We start from the raw sequence: 21,799 nt of genomic DNA, 5'->3' as shown, positions 1-21,799 counted from the left end.
ACATGCCAATAAAATGGAAAACCTAGAAGAAATGGACAAATTCTTAGAAAAGTACAATCTTCCAAGACCAAACCAAGATGAAATAGAAAAGATGAATGGACCCATCACAAGTACTGAAATTGAAACTGTGATTAAAAAACTTCCAACAAACAAAAGTCCAGGACCAGATGGCTTCACAGGCGAATTCTATCAAACATTTAGAGAATAGCAAACACCTATCCTTCTGAAACTATTTCAAAAAATTCCAGAGGAAGGGATACTCCCAGACTCATTCTTTAAGGCCGTCATCACCCTCATACCAAAACCAGACAAAGATTCCACCAAAAAAAAGAAAAGTACAGGCCAATTTCACTGATGAACATCGACGCAAAAATCCTCAACAAAATACTAGCAAACTGCATCCAATAATACATAACTGGTATGATTTTGACACTGACCAATCAGAACAAATACCCATCATATCGGGAAGGACTCTCAAAGTTAAAATAAACAATTATATGACTCAGCCAGTGCATGCTAACTGAATGTCAGCTATGTCAACAAATATTTTAGGTAAAGATATAACATTTTGTGAGCTCCTGCTGTGGCACAGTTGGTTAAGAATCCCACTGCAGTGGCTTGGGTCACTGTAGAGATGCAGTTTTGATCCCTGGCCTGGTGCAGTGTATTAAAGGATCCAGTGCTGCTGCAGCTGCATCATAGGTCATAGCTGTGGCCTGGATTAAATCTATGTCGTGACAACTTCCATATGCCATGGGTATAGCTATATATATACATATGTATGTATATATATGTGTGTGTCTGTGTGTGTGTGTGTGTATGGCACATTTTGATAGTTTACATCATTTAAAAAAATTTCCTGTTTTGTTTGTATCATTTTTAGATTCCACAGATGAATGATATGTTTGTCTTTCTCTGTCAGACTTAATTTACTTAGTATGATAATGTCTAGGTCTATCCATATTGCTGCAAAAGCATTATTTCATTCTGTATAATGGCTGAGTAATATTCCATTGTATATATGTACCACATCTTTTTTTTTAAATTTTTAACGGTTTTATTGAAGTACAGTTTATTTACAATGTTGATAAATTTTGCAATACAATAAGATAATTTGGTTATATATATACACATATCCATTCTTTTTCTGATTCTTTTCCCACATGGACTATCACAGAATATTGGGTAGAATTCTTTAGGCTATACAGCAGGTCCCTGTTGGCCAGTCATTCCATATACCACAGTGTGCATATGCCAATCCCAAACTCTCAGTCCATCCCCCTCCACCATCTGTCCACTTTGGTAACCATAAATTTGTTTTCAAAGTCTGTGAGTCTGTTTCTGTTCCCCAAATAAGTTCATTTGATTCCTTTATTAAGATTCCACATATAAGTGATATCATATAATGTTTGTCTTTCACTGTCTGACTAACTTCACTTAGTATGATAATCTCTAGGTTCATCCATGTTGCTGGAAATGACATTATTTCATTCTTTTTTATGGCTGAGTAATATTCCATTGTGTATATGTACCACATCTTCATCTATTTGTCTGTTGATGAACATTTAGGTTGCTTCCACGCTTTGGCTATTATAAATAGTGCAGCAATGAACATTCAAGTGCATTTATCTTTTCAAATTTAGAGTTTCCTCTGGAGTCCTATGGTAGTTATATTTTTATTTATTTGAAGAGCCTCCATACTGTTTTCCATAGTAGTTGTACCAATTTATATTTCCACCAGCAGTGTAAGAGGGTTCCCTTTCCTTGGCACCATCTCCAGCATTTACTGTTTGTAGACCTTTTGATGATGGCTATTCTGGCTGGTGTAAGGTGTTACCTCATAGTAGTTTTGATTTGCATTTTTCTAATAATTAGCAATGTTGAGCATCTTTTCAAGTGTTTTTTGGCCATCTGTATGTCTTTGGAGAAATGTTTAGATCTTCTGCCCATTTTTTTGATTGTGTTGTTTGTTTTTTTATATTGAGCTGTGTAAGTTTTTTGTATATTTTGGAGATTAATCCCTTGTAAATGGCTTCATATTTCTCCCATTCTGTGTATTGTCTTTTTGGTTTTCTTATGTTTTCCTTTTCTGTGTAACAACTTTTAATTTTAATTAGGTCCCATTTGTGTATTTTTGTTTTTCTTTTCCTTATTCTATGAGGTGAATCTGAGAAGATATTGCAGTAGTTTATGTCAGAGCATTCAGCCTATGTTTTCCTCTAAGAGTTTTATAGTATCCAGTCTTATATTTAGGTCTTTAATCCCTTTTGAGTTTATTTTCATGTATGGTGTTAGAGAGTGTGCTAATTTCATTTTTTACATGTAGCTGTCCATTTTTCCCAGCACCACTTATTGAAGAGTCTGTCTTTTTTGTCACTGTATATTCTTGGCTCTTTTGTCATAGATTAGTTGACCAGCAGTGCCTGGGTTTATTTCTGGGCTTTCTATCTTTCCATTGACCTGTATTTCTGTTTTTGTGTTAGTATCATGCTGCTTTGATGACTGTAGCTTTTTAATATACCCTGAAGTCAGGGAGCTCGTTTCCTTCAGCTCCATATGACTTTCTCAGAATTGCTTTGGCTCTTTGAGATCTTTTGAATTTTTATACAAATTAAATTTTTTTTGTTCTAGTTCTGTGAAAATTGTTATTGGTAATTTGATAGGGCTTGCATTGAATTGGTAGATTGCCTTGGGTAGTATAGTCATTTTGATAATAACTGATTCTTCCAATCCAAGAGCATGGTATATCTTTCCATTCTGTTTGTGTCATCTTTGATTTTTTCATCAGTATCTCATATTTTTCGGAGTATAGGTCTTTTTCTCTTTAGGTAGTTTCATTCCTAGGTATTTTATTCTTTTCAATGTGATCATAAATAGGACTATTTTCCTAATTTCTCTTTGTGATCTTTCATTGTTAGTATCTATAAATACAATTGATTTCTGTGTATTAATTTCGTATCCTTCAACTTTACCAAATTCTTTGATGAGCTCTGAAAGTTTTCTGGTAGTGTATTTAGGATTTCCTGTGTATAATATAATGTTATCTGCAGACAATGATAGTTTTACTTCTCACTTTCCAATTTGGATTCCTTTTATTTCTTTTTCTTCTCTAATGGCCTTGACTAGGACTTCGAAACTATGTTTTTTTTTTTTTTTTTCAAAGTTGGGCTTCTTACTTGTTTCAAGGAGACCAAATGCCACGAGAAACAATGGGAAGAGGATATTAGGAAGACTGTTACAGGCTTGTTACAGCATTTAAGAGGAGCAGAGACCATACGTTTGTTCTGTATGTCTGTGAGTCTGTTTCTGTCTTGTAAATAAGCTCATTTGGCTCATTATTTTAGCCTCCACATATAAATGATATCATATATTTGCATTTTCTGTTGGGCTTTCTTCACTTAATATGAGAATGTCTAGTTGCATCCATGTTGCTGCAAATGGCATAATTTCATTCCTTTTTATGGCTGAGTAATATTCCATGCTATGTGTACCACATCTTCTTTATCCATTCATCTGTGTTATATGCAGAAAGGAGATATCCTGGGAAAAGGCCATTTTTTTGAGTGTTGAGAGGAGCCTGAAAGGAATCCAAAACTATGTTTAATAAAAGTGGTGAAAATGGACATCCTTGTCTTGTTCCTCATTTTAGGAGGAATTCTTTCAGCTTTTCACCATTGAGAATTATACTACCTGTGGGCTTGTCATATATGGTCTTTATTATGTTGAGGTAGGTTCCCTTTATGCCCACTTTCTAGAGGGTTTTTATCAGAAATGGGTGTTAGATGTTGTTAAAAGTTTTTTTCTGCCTCTATTGATATGACCATATGGTTTTTATTCTTCAGTTTGTTAATGTGGTGTATAACTCCAGGTAATTTGCAGATATTGAAAAATCTTTGCATCCCTAGGATAAATTCCACTTGATCATGGTGTATGATCCTTTTAATATATTGCTGGTTTCAGTTTGCTAGTATTTTGTTGAGGATTTTTGCATCTATGTTCATCAGTGATCAGCCTATAATTTTCTTTTTTAGTGTGGTATCTTTCTCGGGTTTGGGTATCAAAGTGATGGTGACATCATGGAATGAGTTTGGGTGTTTCTTCCTCTGCCATTTTTGGAAGAGTTTCAGAAAGATAGGTGTTAACTCTTCTCTAAATGATTGATAGAATTTGCCTGGGAAGCCATCTGGTCCAGGACTTTTGTTTGTTGGAATTTTTTGTTTTTAACTAAAGTATAGTTGACTTACAATGTTATGACAATTTCTGCTGTCCAGCAAAGTGACCCAGTTATATATGTGCATACATACATGCATACGTAATACACATTCTTTTTCTCATATTATCTTCCACCATGTTCTGTCCCAGGAGATTGGATATAGTTCCCTGTGCTATACAGTAGGGCCTTACTTCTTATCCATTCTAAATGTAACAGTTTGAATCTACTAACCATAAACTCCCAGTTGATCCCACTCTCTCCCCCCTCTCCTTTGGCAACCACAAGTCTGTTCTTTATGTCTATGAGTCTGTTTCTGTTTTGTAGACAGGTTCATTTGTGCCATATTTTAGATTCCACATGTAACTGATATCACATGGTATTTGTCTTTCTGATTTACTTCACTTAGTATAAGAATCTCTAGTTGCATCCAAGTTGTTGCAAATGGTGTTATTTCATTTTTTATGGCTGAGAGTATTCCATTGTGTATATGTACCACATATTCTTAATATATCATCTGTCGATGGACCTTTAGGTTGCTTTCATGTCTTTGCTATTGTGAATAGTGATGCAGTAAACATGGGGGTGCATGTATCTTTTTGAATGAAAGTTTTTTCCAGATGTATGCCCAGGAGTGGGATTGCTGGATCATATGTTAGTTCTATTTTCAGTTTTCTGAGGAATCTCCATATTATTTTCCATAGCAGTTGTACCAGTTTACATCCCCTTAAACAGTGTAGGAGCGTTCCCATTTCTCTACAACCTCTCCAGCACTTGTTATTTGTAGACTCATTAACATACCTTCCTGACCTGTGTGAGGTGGTACCTCATTTTAGTTCTGATTTGCATTTGCCTAATAATTAGTGGTGTTGGGCATCTTTTCATGTGCTTACTGGCCATTCATATGTCTTCTTTAGAGAAATGTCTATTTAGGTCTTCTGCCCATTTTTCATTTGGTTGTAGTTGTTGAGTTATATGAGCTATTAGTATATTTTGGAGATTAAGCTTTTGTCAGTTGCATCATGTGCAAACATTTTCTCCCATTCTGTGGATTGTATTTTTTATTATTATTTACTTTTCTGTGCAAAAGCTTTTGAATTTAATTAGATCCCACTGGTTTATTTTTGTTTCTATTGTCATTATTCTAGGAGGTAGATCAAACAATTTATTTCTGTGATTTACATCAAAGCGTGTTCTGCCTATGTTTTCCTCTAGGAGTTTTATAGTATATGGCCTTATATTTAGGTATTTAATCCATTTTGAGTTTATTTTTGTGTACGGTGTTAGAGAATGTTCTAATTTCATCCTTTCACATGTAGCTGTCCAGTATTCTCAGCACAACTTGTTGAAGAGAGTCAATATTTTTGTTTTTGAATGTTTTTGGCAATGCCTCTCAGGAAGCAATCCCAGCAATGGGAATGCTCACAGTTGGGTGAAACAAAGGCAAGCCCCTGCATCCCTCTTTCAGGGAGCTGCCACTCAGGTAAAAACTCTTAACCATAATTCTTTGAGAGTAAGATTTTTATTGCTCCTTCTAGTACTTGGAAATCTGTAACAGGAGTATAAATTGTTTTCATGGAGAGACAGAGCCCTGGATTTCTTTGCTCTTTTGGTGACATCACTCTTATGTTTTTCCTAATACTCATAGATTTTTATCTTTTCTTTTTGTTTTCTTGTCAGCCTGGCTAGGGTTTTATCAATTTTTCAATTTTTTCAAGGAACCATTTTTTAATTTTACTGATTTTCTCTATTAGTTTTCTATTTTTCATTCTATTTGTTTCATTTTTAATGTGTTTCTTTTTTATATTTCTAGTTCTTGTGATGGAAACTTAGATTATTGAGTTTTAGAGTCTTCTTTTTTCCTAATGTACACATTTAGTGCTATAAATTTCCCTCTAAGTATTTCTTTATGTGCATCCCATAGCTTTGATATATGTTGATTTTTTTTTTTTTTTTGGTTCACTATGTTTTGAAACATCCCTTGTGACTTCTTTCTGATTCATGGGTTATTTAGAAAAGTGTTATTTAGTTTCTAAATATTTGGAAAGTTACCAGGTTTTTTTCTGTATTATTACTATTTTTATTCTCTTATGGACCCTGATCTTATTTTATGACTTCAATTCTTTTGAATTTGTTGCTTTGTTTTAGGGCCTATCTTGTTAAATGTTCCAATGTACTTAAAAAATTGGATATTTTTCTGTTGGGGGTAGAGTATTCTATAAATGTCAACTAGGTGATACTGGTTGATAATATTGTTAAAATATTCCATATATTTACTAATTTTGTCTACACATTCTGTCAGTTGTTGGAAGAGGAATGTTGAAATGTCCAACAATAATTTTAGATTTGTTTCTTTCCTGTTTAAATTCTGGCAGTTTTGTCTCATATATTTTGAAGTTCCGTTGTTAGATAGCATGTTTAGCCTAATAATCTTACTTGTGATTTAATTATGTAAATACATAATCTTTGGTAATTTTCATTGTTCTATAGTATACTTTGATATCAGTATAGCCACCACAACTCTCTTTTGATTAGTGTTTACATTGTGTACATTTTCCATTCTTTTAATATATTTATATCTTTGTGTTTAAAGTGGGTTGGCCTTTTTTTACCAATATGACAATCTCTGACTTTAAGTGCTGAAAACACCTACAATTAATATATTTATTGACATAGTTATGCTTAGATTCATCATTTTACTATTTGTTTTATTTGTTACCTCTGTTTTTTTCATTGTTGTTTTCTTTTTCCTTCAAGTTTTATTGAGATATAATTGACATGCAGAACTATTTAAGGTATATAGCATAATGACTTGACTTGCATATAAAAATGAAATGGTAACCATAATAAGTTTAGTGAATATTCATCATTTCATATAGACAGAAAATTAAAGAAATAGAAAAAAATTTCCTTATGATGAAAACTCAGAATTTACTCTCTTAACATCTTTTATATGTAGCATATAACATTTTAAATTATATTTATCATTCTGTACATCACATCCTCAGCACCTATTTATCTTCTAACTGGAAGTCTGTACCTTTGTTACCACCTTCATCCAGTTCACCCTTCTCCCCACTCCCTGCCTCTGGTAAACACAAAGCTGATATCTTTTTCTATGATTTTTTTTTGAAGTGTAACTGACCTACAACACTATGTTAGTTTCTGGTACACAATAGTGATTCACTATTTCTATATATTTCAAACTGACCACCATGATAAATCTAGTTGCCATGTCAATATATATAGATATTGCATAATTATTGACTATATTCCCAACATTACACATTTCATACTAGTGATTCATTGATTTTGTAACTGGAATTTTGACCTCTTAATCTCCCTCTCTTACTTTTCCTATCTCCCATCCCCTTCCCTTCTTAAAACCATCTGTTTATTCTCTGTGTCTATGACTGTGCCTATTTTGTTGTATCTGTTCATTTTTTTTGATTCTGCATGTAAGTGAAATCAAACAGTATTTTCTTTCTTTGTCTGACTTTTTTCACCTACAGCAATGCCTCTAGTTCCATCCCTGCTGTCCCAAAAGGCAAGCTTTCCTTCCTTTTCTTTTCATTTTTAGGGCTGATATGGAATTTCCCAGGCTAGGGGTTGAATTGGAGCTACAGCTGCCAGCCTACACCACAGCCACAGCAACACAGGATATAAGCCACGTCTGCAACCTACACCACAGCTCACGGCAATGCAGGATCCTTAGCCCACTGAGTGAGGCTGGGGATCGAACCCACAGCCTCATGAATACTAGTTGAGCTTGTTGCTGCCAAGCCATAATGGGAACTTTTGGGATTTCCTTCCTTTTTATAGCTGAGTAATGTGAGTAATATTCCATTGTGTGTGTGTGTGTGTGTGTGTGTGTGTGTACACCACATCTTCTTTATTCATTCATCCATTAATAGGAACTTAGGTATTGGCTATTGCTCTGTTTTTATGTTACTCTATTTTCCTTTTTTCTGAATATGTTTGAAATATTTAAATATCTTTATTTTATATGTTGCATTTTTTGAAATATTTATGATATTCATTCATTGCTATAGGGATTGCAATTTTCATAGCTGAGGTTTGACAGTCTTCTTAGAGTTAATATTGTTCCACTTCCAGTAAAGTATAGTAGTCTTATAATAAATATAGACCCATTTACCATCCAAGTGACCTTTATCATATGATTGTCTTCTCTATAATGTCAACATTCATTAAAACCACATGAGGCTATGTTGTGATTTTTTATTTCAGCACTCATAGCTATTTTAAGGAACTTAAGGAGGAAAAATTCTTTTACATATATCCAGAATTTCCATTTCTGTTCTTCCTTTATTCCTGACAGTCTAATTCCCAACATTCTGGCATTATTTCCCTTGAGCCTGAAGAATTTCTGTAGAATTTCTTGTAGAGTAAATCTGCTGATGATAATAAATTCCTTTGTCTTTCTTAATCTGGGGATGTTTCCTGAAGCATATTTTTACTGGGTATGGAATCCTGACATTAACAGTTGTTTTCTATAAGCTTATTAAAGTATTAATAACAGTATTAAAGATGCGGTTTTCCTTTGTTTGTGACTTGATATATCCTCAATCTTTCAAACAGTTGTTCCCCTTCATAACTATGTTATTTTGTAATAGATATTTTCAAGATTTTTATCTTTGATATTTAGCAGTTTAATTATGATCTGTCTAGGCAGTATTTTCTTTTTTTTTTTTTGTTCTTCTATTTAGGGTCTGTAGAATGACTTAATTCTGTATACCTATATGTTTTACCAAAGTTGGAAAGTTTCTAAGCACTATTTCTTCAAAATTATTTTTCTTTTCTAATTTATTTTCCATTTCCTTCTGGAATTCCAATGCTGTACGTGTTAGACATTATGATATTGTTTAACATAGCCCTGAGGTTCTATTGATAATTTTTCAGACACATTTCTTGCTGTTCTTCACATTGGATAACTTCTCTCAATCTCCAAGCTTACTGGAGACCAACTCTTTCCTCTGTTTTGTCATCCCCATTCTGCTATTGAGACCATCCAGTGAATTTTTTTATATTGGTAACTACATTTTTCATTTCTAAAATTTCAAATTAAAAAATTTTTATATTTTAATATTTTTAAACTTCTCTGTTAGAACTTCTGTTTTTCTGTTTATTCTAAGTGTATTTTCATTTACCTCATAAAACTTAGTTATAATAGCTGTTTTGAAATCTTTGACTGAAATTCCCAACATGTGAATCATCTTACAGTTGACATTTGTTGATTCTTTTCTCTTGAGAAATAGTAATATTTTCTGATTCTTTCTAAGTAAAATAATTCTGAATTATATACTGGACATTTTGAATACTATGTTATGTGGAGTCTGGGCCCTGTCATAATGCTTTGGAGAATATTGATTTTTTTCTTATTTGTTTTAGCAGACAGTCAACTTGGTTAGAAGCAAGGTCTGCCTTGCTCTCTAGGTGTGGTGATGCCCATCTCTTTCAATTTTCAAAGGCTTTGCTATGCTGCTTTTGATTTATCTCACACATTTGTCACTGAGGGAATAATCTAAGATTTGGTTCATGGTTTACATATTAATTCAAAGTTCACTTAAAAATCTTTGCTCTGTTGCTTTGGGCCTGTCCTATACTTGTGCTACTCAGGGTTATTCTGAAATTTAGGTGGTGGTTTAAATAATACTGTACTTCTCAAAGTCTTTGGCATGCTGCCTTGGGTCTGTCCTAGGCATGTGCTCGAGGGTAAGCCTGTGATTCGTAGGTGTTCGCATAAAGAATTAGTTGATCCTCTTTTTTGACCTTCTGTACTCTGGAATTCCTCATACTCTGTGGTATGCAGGGGTCTTTTCGCCTGATTCTCTTACAAGGCAGTTTTTTTTATCAGATTTTTGGCTGCTTGCGCCACTGTCCCAGTATGCAGCTTTGCCTCTAAGATTAAAACCGCGAGAGAAGAGAAGGGGAAAAAACCCCAGAAAACATGGGTTTCCCTGTGGGTTACTTCTCCAAGTCTTGATTTACCTTCATAATCCACCTGTTCTTTTTCACTTTTCAAAATGGTTAGGTAGTTATTTTGTCCAGAGATTTTATTTGTAATGAGTAGGAGAGAAAGGCTGCAATGTACTTACTCCACCAGGCAAGAAACCAGTTTAGTTTTGTTTTAATTTTAGTTTTTCACCCTCTTTTTCTTACTGGCTTATGGTACTATAGTCTACTTCTACTCTGATCCTTATTCCAAGCTGGACTTATAACAATATTTTTAAAGTTTCTTCTCCATTGTGATATTACTGATCCATTCCTGCTCCAACAAGCCACGTGGCTCAATTCGTAAACCCAAACTATGTCTTTGTATATATCATGGTATCCCTGTCCATCCCCAGCACAAGCCTGCTGCCTCAAACAGAGCCATACCCTAGGCATAAATTCATCTTCACTTTTTCTAGCCTCTTTTACTCCACTTATTTTCAGATCCAGAACTCCAGCTTCAATGTTGCTTACACCTTTGTTTTGTTTCTTTTCCATATTTTGATCTTTTATTTGAGACAATTGTATCTTTTTGCCATGCCTTTCATATTTGATTTCTCATTATTGTGTGTTTATGATCTGTGCCATATGATCTGGAAGTTCCAAACACTTCTTAAGAATGATTGTATGTACCTTTTGTAGCCTCTTCTAATCTATTATGGCCAACATATTTTTAATATTGGAATCATTACAAAATTGACTCCCTTCTTTACAGATAAAGAAACTGAAATACAATTAAGTTGAGGCTGGACCAGGATTAAACCGTCTCCAGATTCCTATATCGATGTTTTTTCCACTTATTCTTAAGCTAAAAATCAGTAGGCCCTGGAAAAATACCAGAACATCCTTGTAGCATTTTATAATATTTCATCTGTTTTAAAGATTCTATTGCTTTTCCCCTAGCTTTCAGCTTGTTCTAGCTCAAGAATATGCCTCTAGAGTGAAGAAGACATTGTATAGTCAGTCTCCAACTTATTTCTTGGTCATTCTTTGGCGCTGCTTTTACTTCCCTCTCTAATTTTGTTACAGTGTTGCCTCAAGGAAATCTTACTAGCTCTTAGGAGTGGCCTCTATTTTCAGCAAAGGACTGCTAAAGAGGCTGCTCTATGATGGTTTTATTTTTTCCCCATTTGTTACTGAAATTTCTTTATATGTGGGTGGCTAGTTCAGTACGTCTTCCCACAAGGAAAGGATGCCACTAGAAAGGTCTGAAGGTAATTTATTCTAAGACGGTGCTTCTAAAGACCAATATTAATGCCACTAGGAGCACTGAGCATGGCAATCTTTTTTGAGAAAAGTCAAAAATACCATTTGATTATTTTTTTCTCATGAGCCCAAACATGGATATTATTACTTTTTGTCTACCCTCTTTAAGTGCTTATTTCTTTTTTTTGTCACTGCTCCTATCTCTTCAGTTCTAATTTGGTGCCTCTGATCTACCCCATGCTTAGAAGCCAGAAAACCAAAGAATCAGAGAATATATTTCTAAAATGGACTTTAGAAATCTCTGTGCTCAAGCTCTTCATATCTAGTTAAGGAAACCTAGGCTTAGGGAGATAAAAGTTTCATTCAAGATTGTAGTGCTTGTTAGTAGCAGTACTTGAGCTTGTACCAAGATCTTCTGAAGTCAGATTCAATGCTTTTTCCACTACATTCTGAGTAAGTATTGGGTTAGGTAAAAAATAATAAGCGTATGAGAAAGGGAAAGATTGGAGTGGGGAAACATCTAGAATGAGTGAAAGACAAATAGGACCATTTGAATTGACACTTGAAATATGTGTTGCTATTTTACAATTTAATGTTAAATGCTAGATTAAAAAATGAGATAATGACAGGAATATGAAATGCTGAGGATGATGGTACAGGAGTCAGTGATTTTGCAGAACCATTGAAGTGATTTGAGTGATCTGAACTGTGTCTACTGCCCAGCAACTGTATCTGGCTTGGGATGGAAAGATGAATTTTAGGGTCTAAATCTGAAATTCCTGAGGATTTTAGGAAACAGACAGTAAATTTTGTTCTGTACTACCTTTGTGAGGGTCAAGATTGTAGCAATAGTAGAGAAATAGTTGAGTTAATGAAAACCTACAGTGGTTAGATTGGTGGTGGTCATCTTCTCTTTTAAACCTTGTGCTATTTCTTACTGGTGTTCTTTTATAAACATGTGTTGTATGCAGTTAACTATTAAGATTTGCTGTACATTCCATGTACCAGACACTAGGTGGAGTAGCATAAACATAATGCTAGACCTCTAGCCTACCAAATGTCAAAAGTTATGAGCTTTGCCAAACAGCCTGCAAAAGGGGGTATGCATCAGTCGCAGAGCTTAGTTTAGAGCTCAGGACCTCTAACACAGACTTTTGTAAAACACAGGTGCTTTCCTAAGCCACCTGTTTGTGATTAATGCTATGTGGGATGGGGTCAGGTCAATGAGTGCCTTCAGTATCTCAGTCCCCAAGCACTGTCAAAGATAAATGAAAAGGCCATTAATGCAAGAACAGACATCTCTGATAACCTGTCCATAAATCACTGTAGCCCACTCCCTAAATCCATGTCACTAGCAGATCCAGCTAGTCACATGGGAGCTCATTTATAGTAGCCTGGTCTCATGAAAAGTGTACATGACAATAAGCACTTATTCTGCCAAATTCCCAGTGATTTGAAGTTAGAAATTTCAGGGCTTTGTTTAAGTCCCAATCCTTAAGGCCTCACTGTTTTCAGGAAGATTGTCATTGGGAAGGAATGGAGAGTCTATCATGAGGTAAAGAGTATGGTTGGCTTTTGTTCATACCATTCATCTTGTGATCCCGTCTCTAATGGAACTGTGACAAAGTTTCATCACAAAACATATTTCATTCATCAGTGTCTTATAATTTCCAGAGTATATATCTTTTGTCTCTTTAGGTAGGTTCATTCCTAGGTATTTTATTCTTTTTGATGCAATGGTAAATGGGATGGATTCTCTGATTGCTCTTTCTGATCTTTCATTGTTAGTATATAGAAATTCAATCAATTTCTGTGTATTAATTTTGTAGCCTGCAACTTTGCCAAATTCATTGATGAGTTCTAACAGTTTTCTGGTGTTATCTTTAGGGTTTTCTAGGTATAAGATCATGTCATCTGCAAACAGTGATAGTTTTACTTCTTCTTTTCCAATTTGGATTCCTTTGATTTCTTCTTCTTCTCTGATTGCCGTGGCTAGGACTTCCAAAATTATGTTGAATAATAGTGGTGAAAGAGGACATTCTTGTTTTGTTCCTGATCTTAGTGGAAATGTTTTCAATTTTCCACCATTGAATATGATGTTAGCTGTGGGTTTTTCATATATTTATTTTTTGATTTTTAAATATTTATTTTTATTATAGTTGATTTGCAGTGTTCTGCCAATTTCTGCTGTACAGCAAAGTGACCCAGTTATACATTATATATATATATATATATGTGTGTGTGTGTGTGTGTGTGTGTGTGTGTGTGTGTGTGTGTGTGTGTATTCTTTTTCTCTCATTATCCTCCATCCTGATCCATCACAAGTAACTGGATATAGTTCCCTGTGATATACAGCAGGGTCCCATTGCCCATCTACTCCAAATGCAGCAGTTTTCATTTACTAACCCCAGACTCCCAATCCATCACACTCCCTCTTCCTCCCCCGTGGCAAACACAAGTCTGTCCTCCATGTCCATGATCTGTTTCTGTTTTGTAGATAGATCATTTGTGCCATATTTTAGACTCCACATATAAGTGATATCATATGGTATTTGGCTTTCTCTTTCTGACTTACTTCACTTAGTATGAGAGTTTCTAGTTCCATCCATGTTGCTGCAGATTGAATTATTTGCCCTTTTATATGGCCAAGTAATATTCCATTGTGTATATGTAGCACGTCTTCCTAATCCATTCATCTATTGATGGGCATTTAGGTTGTTTCCATGTCTTGGCTATTGTGAGTAGTGCTGCAGTGAACATAGGGGTACATGTATCTTTTTCAATGAAAGTTTTTTCTGGATATATATATGCCCAGGAGTGGGACTGCCAGACCATATGGTAGTTCTACATTTCATTTTCTGAGGTACCTCCTTACTGTTTTCCACAGTGGTTGTACCAATTTTCATTCCCACCAACAGTGTAGGAGGGTTCCCTTTTCTCCACACCCTCTCCAGCTTTTGTTATTTGTAGACTTTTAAATCATGGCCATTCCCACGGATGGAGGTGGTACCTCATTGTAGTATTGATTTGCATTTGTCTAATAATTAGTGATGTTGAACATTTTTTTCACGTGCCTGCTGGCTAGCTGTATGTCTTCTTTAGAGAAATGTTTATTCAGGTCTTCTGCTCATTTTTCAATTGAGTTGTTTTTTTGTTGTTGAGTTATATGAGTTGTTTGTATACTTTGGAGATTAAAACCTTTGTTGGTTGAGTCATTTGCAAAAAATTTCTCTGGTGCTGTGGGTTGCCTCTTCATTTTTTAAACGGTTTCCTTCACTGTGCAGAAGTTTTTGAGTTTAATTTGGTCCCCTTGGTTTATTTGTGTCTTTCATTGCCTTTTTTCTAGGAGGTGGATCAAACAAGATGTTGCTGTGATTTATGTGAAAGAACGTTCTTCCTATGTTTTCCTCTAGGATTTTTATAGTATCTGGCCTTACATTTAGGTCTTTAATCCATTTTGAGTTTATTTTTGTGTGTGGCATTATAAAATGTTCTAACTTCATTCTCTTACATATAGTTGTCCAGTTTTCTCAGCGCCATTTTTTGCTTTTTTTGTTTTTGTTTTTTTGCTATTTCTTGGGCCGCCCGCACGGCATATGGAGGTTCCCAGGTTAGGGGTCTAATCGGAGCTGTAGCCGCCAGCCTATGCCAGAGCCACAGCAACGCGGGATCCGAGCCGCGTCTGCAACCTAAAACACAGCTCATGGCAACGCCAGATTGTTAACCCACTGAGCAAGGGCAGGGGCGGAACCCGCAACCTCATGGTTCCTAGTCAGATTCGTTAGCCACTGCGCCACGACGGGAACTCCTCAGCACCATTTTTTGAAGATACTATCTTTCCTCCACTGTATGTTCTTGCCTCCTTTGTCATAGATTGGTTGACCATAGGTGCTTGGGTTTATTTCTGGGCTTTCTATCCTGTTCTATTGATCTGTATTTCTGTTTTTGTGCCAATACCATACTGTTTTGATGACTGTAGATTTGAAGTAGAGTCTGAAGTCAGGGATCCTGATTCCTCCAGTTCTGTTTTTCTTTTAAATATTGTACAGTAGAAAAAAACATGTATGTGTAACTGGGTCACCATGCTATACAGTAGGAAAAAATTGTATTAGGGAAATAACAATTAAAAATAAGTAAATAAATTTTAAAAAAGAAAAAAAAATAATGTATTGGGGAAATGTATGTATGTATGTATATATATATGTGTGTGTGTATATATGCGTATATATATGTGTGTATGTGTGTATTATATATATATATATAGCTTTGGCTATTGAAGTTCTTGTGTTTCCATACACATTTTTAAAATATTTTGTTCTAGTTCTGTAAAGAATGTCATTGGTAATTTGATAGGGATTTCATTGAATCTGTAGATTGCCTTAGGTAGTATTATAATTTTGACTATATTGATTCTTCCAAGCCCTGTACTTACCCAGCCTCAAGGGCAAAGAACGAGCCCAGAGCCAGCCACAGAGACATCAGTGGTTTAATGAGTAGAGGAGCTTACATATCCAAAGCAAGGTCCTGGAGTGATGATACCCATCATGTGCAGCAGAGGTGGACAGGACATGTTGGCAGTCTTCACTCTTGAGAGTGGGAAGGAGGAGGGAGGTTACCAATTACCTGGGGAATTGACTTCCAATTGGCTCATTGGTTGCCAGGGAAACCAGCATAAGGGCATGCCCCTCGCTACTGCTTCGATAAACTATCATAGTGGAGATGTCTGATCTAAAGATTAGAACAGTCACTAGGTGGGGCTAGAGACAAGTACATAGGTATTCAGTGACTGGGCTCTGTAATTAAGAGGGAAGGTCAGTCATGTGAATAGGGTGTAGGTGAAGAAGACACTAGTTAAGAAGGGGACATACAGAGAGAAGAAAACCGCTATCTCATGTAGCCTGATGATACAAATCTCCTACCATCCTCAGGCAGCAGAGAAAAGTTACCTCTTGCTACCCTTGAGCATCTTTGGTCAGATGCTTTTTGCTAGACCCTACAGTCAGAGTTCCTACTTAGAGCAGAGAGAAAATTCAAATTTGTTTAGTACTGAACCCTTATTATACAAGAAAGCAACAAAAAGGAAGAAAAGTCTTGTTTAAAGCATTCATCGAGTCAGGGATGGAGCCTTCCCATCCCAGTCCAAGTCTTTGTTATAGCCACTTTCCTTTCTACCTACAGTAGCTCCACTCTCCTCTTGGAATTAGAGCAGTCTCCTGACATATGACTTTATCCCCACCATTTTTCTTCTCCTTTTTCTCCTGTAGTCTGTGTCACTTGTTTTTAATCTGCATGACTATCTTTTTACAATTAAATTGGTTTAGAAAGATGTTCTGTGTATAACTATGTCCTATTGGATTCAAGTTTAATTGTGGCCTCTCCCATTAATTAATTTTTTTATGTACTTTGAGGTAGGGTATTGTTTCTACAGCCAATGAATCTGGCAGTGTAATTCAAGGGACAAGTTTTTAGGGGGAATATTCTGCATTCTGAAGTGTTGTCTCTTTTCCTTGGAACACAGAAATGGCTCTGAGGGAAGCCTTTGCTCTAGATGAGAGCCCAAACACAATTCTAGTTTCAGAGACATGTTATTTGCTGATTAGGCTTGGAATGAAATTGTGTGTTTAGAGCCATAGACTATAGCATTGATTATTATTAAATGATACTAACAGTCTCTTTTGAAAATGGAATGTTTGTGGATGTGTGCATTGGCCTTGAGCACACTTTGTGCCTGTGTAGGGGAATAGTGTAGAAACCCTAAAGGATGGCTCTGGAAGCTAGGAAGTCAACAAGATAGAAAGTATATCTAGGCCAGGACCCAGGACTGGATGAATATAGTGAATATGCTATAAATGGAGTAGGAATGTTCCCTACCTCTCCAGGAGAGAAAAATGAATCATGTAATGTATAGCACAGGGAGTATAGCCAATATTTTATAATGACTTTAAATGGATATATAAAACTATATAAAAATATATATAATGATGTATAAAAATATTGAATCACAGTATTATACACTTAAAACTAACATAACATTGTAAATCAATTACAGTTCTATAAAAAAGAAATGTAATTTTTTTTTTTTTTTGCCTTTTTAGGGCTGCACCCGAGGACATATGGAGGTTCCTAGGCTAGGGGTCGAATCAGAGCACCAGATCCAAACCATGTCTGAGACCTACACCATAGCTCACAGTAATGCTGGATTCTTAACCCACTGAGCGAGGCCAGGGATCGAACCTGTGTCCTCATGACTTTTCTAGGGTACAGTAGGCTGTCCTGTGCTATGTATGAGGTATGGTGGAGTGCCTGGGCTAGTCTACACTGCAATGGGATAAACAGGACTGACAGGAAGAGAAGAAAAACTTAGCAGTGTGGGAGTTCCTGTTGTGTCATGGCAGAAATGAATCTGACTAGGATCCATGAGGATGCAGGTTTGATCCCTGGCCTCACTCAGTGGGTTAAGGATCCAGTGTGGTCATGAGCTGTGGTGTAGGTGGCAGACATGGCTCAAATCCCTAGTTGCTGTGGCTGTGGTATAGGCCAGCAGCTGCAGTTCCGATTTGACCCCTAGCCTGGGAACTTCCATATGCCTTGAGTGCAACCCTAAAAAAAAGTAAAAGAAAAAAAAAATGGAAAAAAAAAGGAAACTTAGCAGTGCAATAACTTCACTTCTCTGAGTATCATTTTCCAACTTGGCAAATATATATGTGATGAGATTCATCCATTCATACCAAAAATGTTCAATGTGTACCGTCTGAGTAACAGGCTCATTTTCTAAGTACTGAGGATACAGAGATAACAAATACATATTGCTCCTCAGGACCTCTTGGGTTATATGGGAAGGCAGACAAGTAAACAGACAGTTGTGATAGAAAAAAATGCAGAGAGTGTATCCAGTGATACAAGCATGTGCAAATCTCAGTCACTTAAGCCAACAAAAGTTTATTTATCATTGATGCAAAATCTATTGTTGATCCAGGCAATTCTCCAAGGCAGTTGTCTTCCCATTGTTGGCTGATCATTCCAGTTTGTTTCAACCTTATAATAGTTCCATATCAACATATGTTTCCGTGATGACCATGGCAGGGAGGGTCTTACATTGGAAATTAATTGTTCCAGCCAGGTAGGGACACATACTACTTCCTTCTGCAACCAAAACCAGTCACACGGCCCCTCCCTACTTTAAGTGGGCAAGGGTGTGGAGTACAATCATCCTGGATTCCTGAATATTGGAACATTTGTAACCTACCACAGGTAGGGATAATTCCAGTGTGAGAGCCCAGCCCAGGATCTGTGAATATCAGAGATCTCAAAGGGTTCTCCTTAAGCTTTAGAGTTTGGGGATTCTGCTGTCATTCTCAATGATACCTAAAAGGATGGACTTTGCACCTATCTATACCTAGCATATCCTTTGTGAGGTAGTACAAATGAGAGGGTTTTTTTTTAGGGATTTTCCTATGATTGTACCAAGTATCCTTTTTAGAAGTGGCAAGCTGGCTAGCAGTGACTTTTTCTGAGCTATGGCAACAGCCTTCATAACACTCTGCTTTTCTACTTCTTTGGATCAGATGCAGTGACCGAAGTGAAGACTGACATCTACGTGACCAGTTTTGGCCCTGTGTCAGACACTGACATGGTAAGTATAGTTTCTGCAAAGGTAAAAGTGAAAGATGATGCAACAGAGCAAAAAAATATATATTAGGGGAGTTCCCGTCGTGGCGCAGTGGTTAGCGAATCCGACGAGGAACCATGAGGTTGCGGGTTTGATCCCTGCCCTTGTTCAGTGGGTTAACGATCCGGCATTGCCCTGAGCTGTGGTGTAGGTTGCAGACACGCGGCTCGGATCCCGCGTTGCTGTGGCTCTGGTGTAGGCTAGTGGCTACAGCTCCGATTCGACCCCTAGCCTGGGAACCTCCATATGCCGCGGAGCGGCCCAAGAAATGGCAAAAAGACAAAAAAAAAAAAAAAAAAAGAAAGAAATATATTAGGGTTTTCCTATGGCAGCGCCTTAGAACTATGTTTAAGAGGAAGTGTTGTATCATGAATTCCCTACCCTCACCATCCTACACTTAGCCAAATCCATCTTTTGCCCTGCTCTCCCCATGTATTCCAGTAGCAGGCATACATCTACCATCAGGAGTATACTTCCCTTCTTTCTATAACATATCTTTCAAAATTCAGGTAGGCTCCCTATCCCCAATTAAACTTTCGTTGACCTCTGTGTTCACATTTTGCCAGCACCACACACATATTAGCACAGATAGGTCATGTGAGGAGTGCACTGTGGGGGGGTACTCTCAGTCTAGCAACTGGCAGTGTCATTCAAATCCATTCATTGCAAACAAGCTCTATTCATCAGGGAAGTGGACAGACCAAAGTGATGTGAAGTGTTTGGAGGAAGAGTCAAAACTACTTCTAGAAACTGGTACTTCTATAGATGTGAAGAGAGGGAGATATTCAGAGAAAATTCAAATAAGGCAGAACTGGCAAGGGGATGACTAATGAGGCATCTGCAAAGGTTTCCCCTTCTCCTACTATTCTTCCTTTGCTGTGAAGGCAAAAAATGCAGTGGAGAGTTGAGGCAGGATATCCTGTCCTAATGGACCACCTGATCAATACCTATTTTGGATACCAAATGTCAGATATTTGACTGAAAAATGATCCCTTATCATGAAGGAAAAAAATCTATTACCTGCTTAGTATATCTGACAGTTATTAGATGTTCAATAAAGTTTTGAATGAGTGACTTTGTATGGGAAATTCAAATCTTTTTATTTAAAATTTTAAAAAATATGTTCAAAAAAATGAAAATATCCATGCTAACTACTTAGATTTTTTTGTACCTCTTTCTTCAGTAGAACAACTACTCAGCAAGGGACAAAGCTTCTTTTTTGTATTACTAGGAATTAGTGATGGACTAGACCTGTTGAGTAAATACAAATGATTTTGTAGTGTTGTGATAGAATTTGTCCTATAGGTAATGGAGGATTTGACTGTGCATAAGAAAGCAACTGAAGCTACTCTTTGAACACACAACCACCCACACACACCCACCCCCCTCCACACACACACTCTCACTTATGCATCAATATCCATAAATACATGCAGACAAAACCAGAAAGTATATATAGAATAAAAAATATCACATATGGGTGTGCAGAGGCTCTGGAGACATTTTTCAAACAATCTAGACAGTTTATCTCTTCTAAAGTTTCATCTTCCATTTGCTTGTTTTTTCTTCTCCCTCATGATTAGGCAGAAGCAACAGAATGGCTCTTTCCTGATGGGGAAGCCTTTGGTCAAATAAATTTTGGGTTTTTAGCTGAACTTCCATCCTGTCACAAAGCAGAATAGCTATGATCAGTCTGGGTAGGAAACATATTTCTGATGTTTTAAAAATTTTCTTCTTCCAAAGGATGACTTTGGATGAAGCACCATACATACAGTCATGTGACTTTCACAACTAATTGAAGCCAGAAAGCAGGCTTCCCTGAGACCACAGACTAATTGGAAAAGTAGATAAAAATTAATGCTAGCTGGGTTCTTGACTTTCTTCCAGCCAAACTGGGAGTTTTGGTGCAGAAAACATTTCTAAGGAAATAGAGATGTATCTTTTGTTCACCAAGGGGGGAATTGTGGTTGCAGTTTGAGCATTGAACCACCACCACCCATAACCCTTTGTAGCCATTAGACTCCTTAGTCAGACACCTACCACCATAAACATAGATTCTGAGTCTGAATCATGAAGGGCCATGTCTATTTGGTTAATCTTGGTACCACCAATGCGTAACTCAGTTTGATACCTGGGGAAGTGCCAACTATTTGTTAAATGCAAGAATAAATAAGATGGAACAAATTAAATTTGAGGGAAAAATTATGACTGTGTTCTTCCACTTAAATGAAAGTTCTTCAAAGGCAGAAAACATACCAAGTACATCTCTGTATCTCTGGCACCTAGCACAGGACATGATACAGGTCTTCTGTGTGATATGAAATATTAGTAGCAAGACCTGCAGATAACAAATTAAAGTAGCTATTTTCAGGAATCACCATTAAGTGGGAAGACTAGTAAGCCAATGATTGATGACTGTAACCTTTGGACACTAGTTTTGATGGTTTCTCCATCTGTGAGAATAAGGAGCTATGATAATTAGAGAATTGGACAGAGATGAAAACTGAAGATGTTTCTAACGGGAAAGTCAGGTAAAGAAAGAAACCTAATGCAGAGTGCAAGGCATAAATTGGAAACTGGCATCATGAATGAAAACTTGCGTTAACAATTTGCAGCAAATGGAGCTTGATGGTCACATAGTACAGTTTCTCAGAACAAGGGGTGTGATGTCAATTTGAATGAACTGAGGCCAGTTCTTTGAC

General features: G+C 36.5%; 1 protein-coding gene and 1 long non-coding RNA gene across 6 annotated transcripts in view; one reads left to right on the top strand and one right to left on the bottom strand.

The window, feature by feature from the left end:
• GABRA3 (gamma-aminobutyric acid type A receptor alpha3 subunit) overlaps positions 1–21,799 on the top strand; it is a 227,863-nt gene that overhangs the window by 108,081 nt on the left and 97,983 nt on the right. For all 5 annotated transcript variants that reach the window (XM_021079999.1, XM_021079997.1, XM_021080000.1 and 2 more), the window contains one exon: positions 18,994–19,061. In XM_021079999.1, the coding sequence (XP_020935658.1) occupies positions 18,994–19,061 (68 nt within the window). The remainder of the gene's footprint in view (positions 1–18,993; positions 19,062–21,799) is intronic.
• LOC110257716 overlaps positions 19,408–21,799 on the bottom strand; it is a 150,516-nt gene continuing 148,124 nt past the window's right edge. Inside the window, exon 3 of the long non-coding RNA XR_002340626.1 lies at positions 19,408–20,760. This is a non-coding gene — a long non-coding RNA (uncharacterized LOC110257716). The remainder of the gene's footprint in view (positions 20,761–21,799) is intronic.

This window comes from Sus scrofa, chromosome X (genome assembly GCF_000003025.6).
Source record: "Sus scrofa isolate TJ Tabasco breed Duroc chromosome X, Sscrofa11.1, whole genome shotgun sequence".
Taxonomy (NCBI): domain Eukaryota; kingdom Metazoa; phylum Chordata; class Mammalia; order Artiodactyla; family Suidae; genus Sus; species Sus scrofa.
Note: the sequence above shows the minus strand (reverse complement) of the source record. Positions and strands in the feature narration are given on the sequence as shown.